Genomic DNA, 2,674 nt, shown 5'->3' on the forward strand with positions numbered 1-2,674 from the left:
CTATCTATCTATCTATCTATCCATCCATTTATATTTTAAATATATGAATTCTCTCTCTCTCTCTCTCTCTCTGAGTGGTGAATACACTCTTCAGTCAACTAGTCTTGTGCAGACCAAATCAGTAAACAGGAGTTTTCTTTTCACATGATTGTGTAGAATCTTAGTAAATCAGCCTCAGTATTTAGAATGTCTGGTTTATTTGTTTCTGTGTGCACACATGAGCTATTTGGAGGAAGCTGATTTGCAGTAATTTCCAATGTAAGAGTCCTTGAAAAACACAAGGACCAGACAACAGACTTAAAGATCGGCCTTGTATTGTGTCTCCGCAGCCAGAAGACGGACTGGAGAGTGCAGACTGAGATGTACGAGGTCCAGGCTGGAGCTGCCCCGTCTTCTTCCCCCTCGTCCTCCTCTTACTCATCGTCCCTGGCCGGGGACTCGGAGATAGACGTGGAGAGCCTAGAGCTGGACGGGCAGCCCGAACCCCGCAGGAGTCTGGAGCCAGAAGAAGAGGATGAGGATGAGGAGGAGCACCATGGCGATGGAGCCGCACAGAGCAGGAGCGAGCAGCAGCAGAAGTGTGCAGACAAGGGTGGAGAGCAGAGGAAGCTGAGCAGGACCCCCAAGTGTGCCAGGTGCAGGAATCATGGGGTGGTCTCCTGTCTGAAGGGGCACAAGCGCTTCTGTCGCTGGAGGGACTGTCAGTGTGCCAATTGCCTGCTGGTGGTGGAGAGGCAGAGAGTCATGGCAGCCCAGGTGGCTCTCAGGAGACAGCAAGCCACAGAGGTGAGTGCGATGAACACTGGCACACCGACAGTGAGACACGATCATCTACTGCATATACAGTATATACAGGGCATTGATCAGAGGAAGAACAATATATAATCTGTCATCTACTGCATATATAGTATACATAGGGCACTGATCAGAGGAAGAACAATATATAATCTGTCATCTACTGCATATATAGTATACATAGGGCACTGATCAGAGGAAGAACAATATATAATCTGTCATCTACTGCATATATAGTATACATAGGGCACTGATCAGAGGAAGAACAATATATAATCTGTCATCTACTGCATATATAGTATACATAGTTCACTGATCAGAGGAAGAACAATATATAATCTGTCATCTACTGCATATATAGTATACATGAGGGCATTTATCAGAGGAAGAACAATATATAATCTGTCATCTACTGCATATATAGTATACATGAGGGCATTTATCAGAGGAAGAACAATATATAATCTGTCATCTACTGCATATATAGTATACATAGGGCACTGATCAGAGGAAGAACAATATATAATCTGTCATCTACTGCATATACAGTATATATAGTTCACTGATCAGAGGAAAAACAATATATAATCTGTCACCTACTGCATATATAGTATATATAGGGCATTTATCAGAGGAAGAACAATATATAATCTGTCACCTACTGCATATACAGTTTATATAGGGCACTGATCAGAGGAAGAAGAGTATATAATCTGTCACCTACTGCATATACAGTATATATAGGGCATTGATCAGAGGAAGAACAATATATAATCTGTCACCTACTGCATATACAGTATATATAGGGCATTGATCAGAGGAAGAACAATATATAATCTGTCATCTACTGCATATACAGTATATACAGGGCATTGATGATTTATTTGTGCTCATAAGAAATACATATGGCTGATTCTGAGCTGTTCCATATCAGATTCTTTAAAATTTAGATTTAAAAGTAAGCATCACTGGTTGTTATGGACAACAGCTCTGCTTTTTCATCAGGCTCCATACATCATCCTATAGTTGTACATTGAATTGATGAGTGCAGCCATTTCACTTCTGAACTCTGCTATTGAGTGATTCATTCTTTTATAATTTCTGTAGAAGCGATGAAATAGAGTCAGACGAAGTTCAGTCTATGACATAAAACACACACCGCTTGATAAAGATAAAGACAATTACACATCGCAGGCGTAGTGAAAAAAAGCAAAGCATTTCCAGGTTTAAGGCTCTACATTTCATTAAGACCCACATTTTAAATTTTATCAAGGAAAATATCTAGTAAGTACCTTTAGTGGTAGTTTTTAGGAGTTGGAGCTATATATTAAGAAGATAATGTATTTGTAGGATGCACTAATGTACTCATGGAGTCATTTAAACACAAGTCTGTATTCATTTCAGTCAGCTATAAGGACACATTTGTATTTTGTTCTCTAAAGTGCAAAAAAAACATTAGTTTAGTAAATCAGCTTTCATTCAGATATACAGTATATTTACAAGCTGGAGTGAAGTGCTGGCTTTTTAGGTAAATAAACACATAGATGGTTTGGATCTCAGCACCTTTGGTGTTGTTTTAGTTGCTGGGTCAGATAATTGGAAACACATCAGCCTTTGTTTCCAATGTGTTACATTATGATGATCACAGCTGTGCACTGACATTAAATGGGGCACTCGGTACAAGTGTGAGATGTGTGGGGCAATGTATACACAACTGTCAATAGCCTTTCATGTCTGCCATGTACACAGCCTGCCAATAGCACTTAACACATTGCTGGCTCTTAAGCAGACCTGAGCTTTGTCTCTTATAAAATTAAACAGTCTCTTAACAGGAACCATTTATATCAGTGGTGAAAAAAATACATTTTTAATTTTTGGC

General features: G+C 39.6%; 1 protein-coding gene across 1 annotated transcript in view; it reads left to right on the plus strand.

Annotated features, from left to right (window-relative positions):
- Positions 1-358: 358 nt before the first annotated feature.
- The window catches only part of DMRT2 (doublesex and mab-3 related transcription factor 2), a 9,967-nt gene continuing 7,651 nt past the window's right edge, over positions 359-2,674 (plus strand). Inside the window, exon 1 of the mRNA XM_018559471.1 lies at positions 359-786. Coding sequence (XP_018414973.1) covers positions 361-786 — 426 coding nt within the window. The 5' untranslated portion in view covers positions 359-360. The remainder of the gene's footprint in view (positions 787-2,674) is intronic.

The sequence above is a fragment of the Nanorana parkeri genome, unplaced genomic scaffold, assembly GCF_000935625.1.
Source record: "Nanorana parkeri isolate BGI_ZX_2015 unplaced genomic scaffold, ASM93562v1 scaffold398, whole genome shotgun sequence".
In the NCBI taxonomy this organism is placed as follows: domain Eukaryota; kingdom Metazoa; phylum Chordata; class Amphibia; order Anura; family Dicroglossidae; genus Nanorana; species Nanorana parkeri.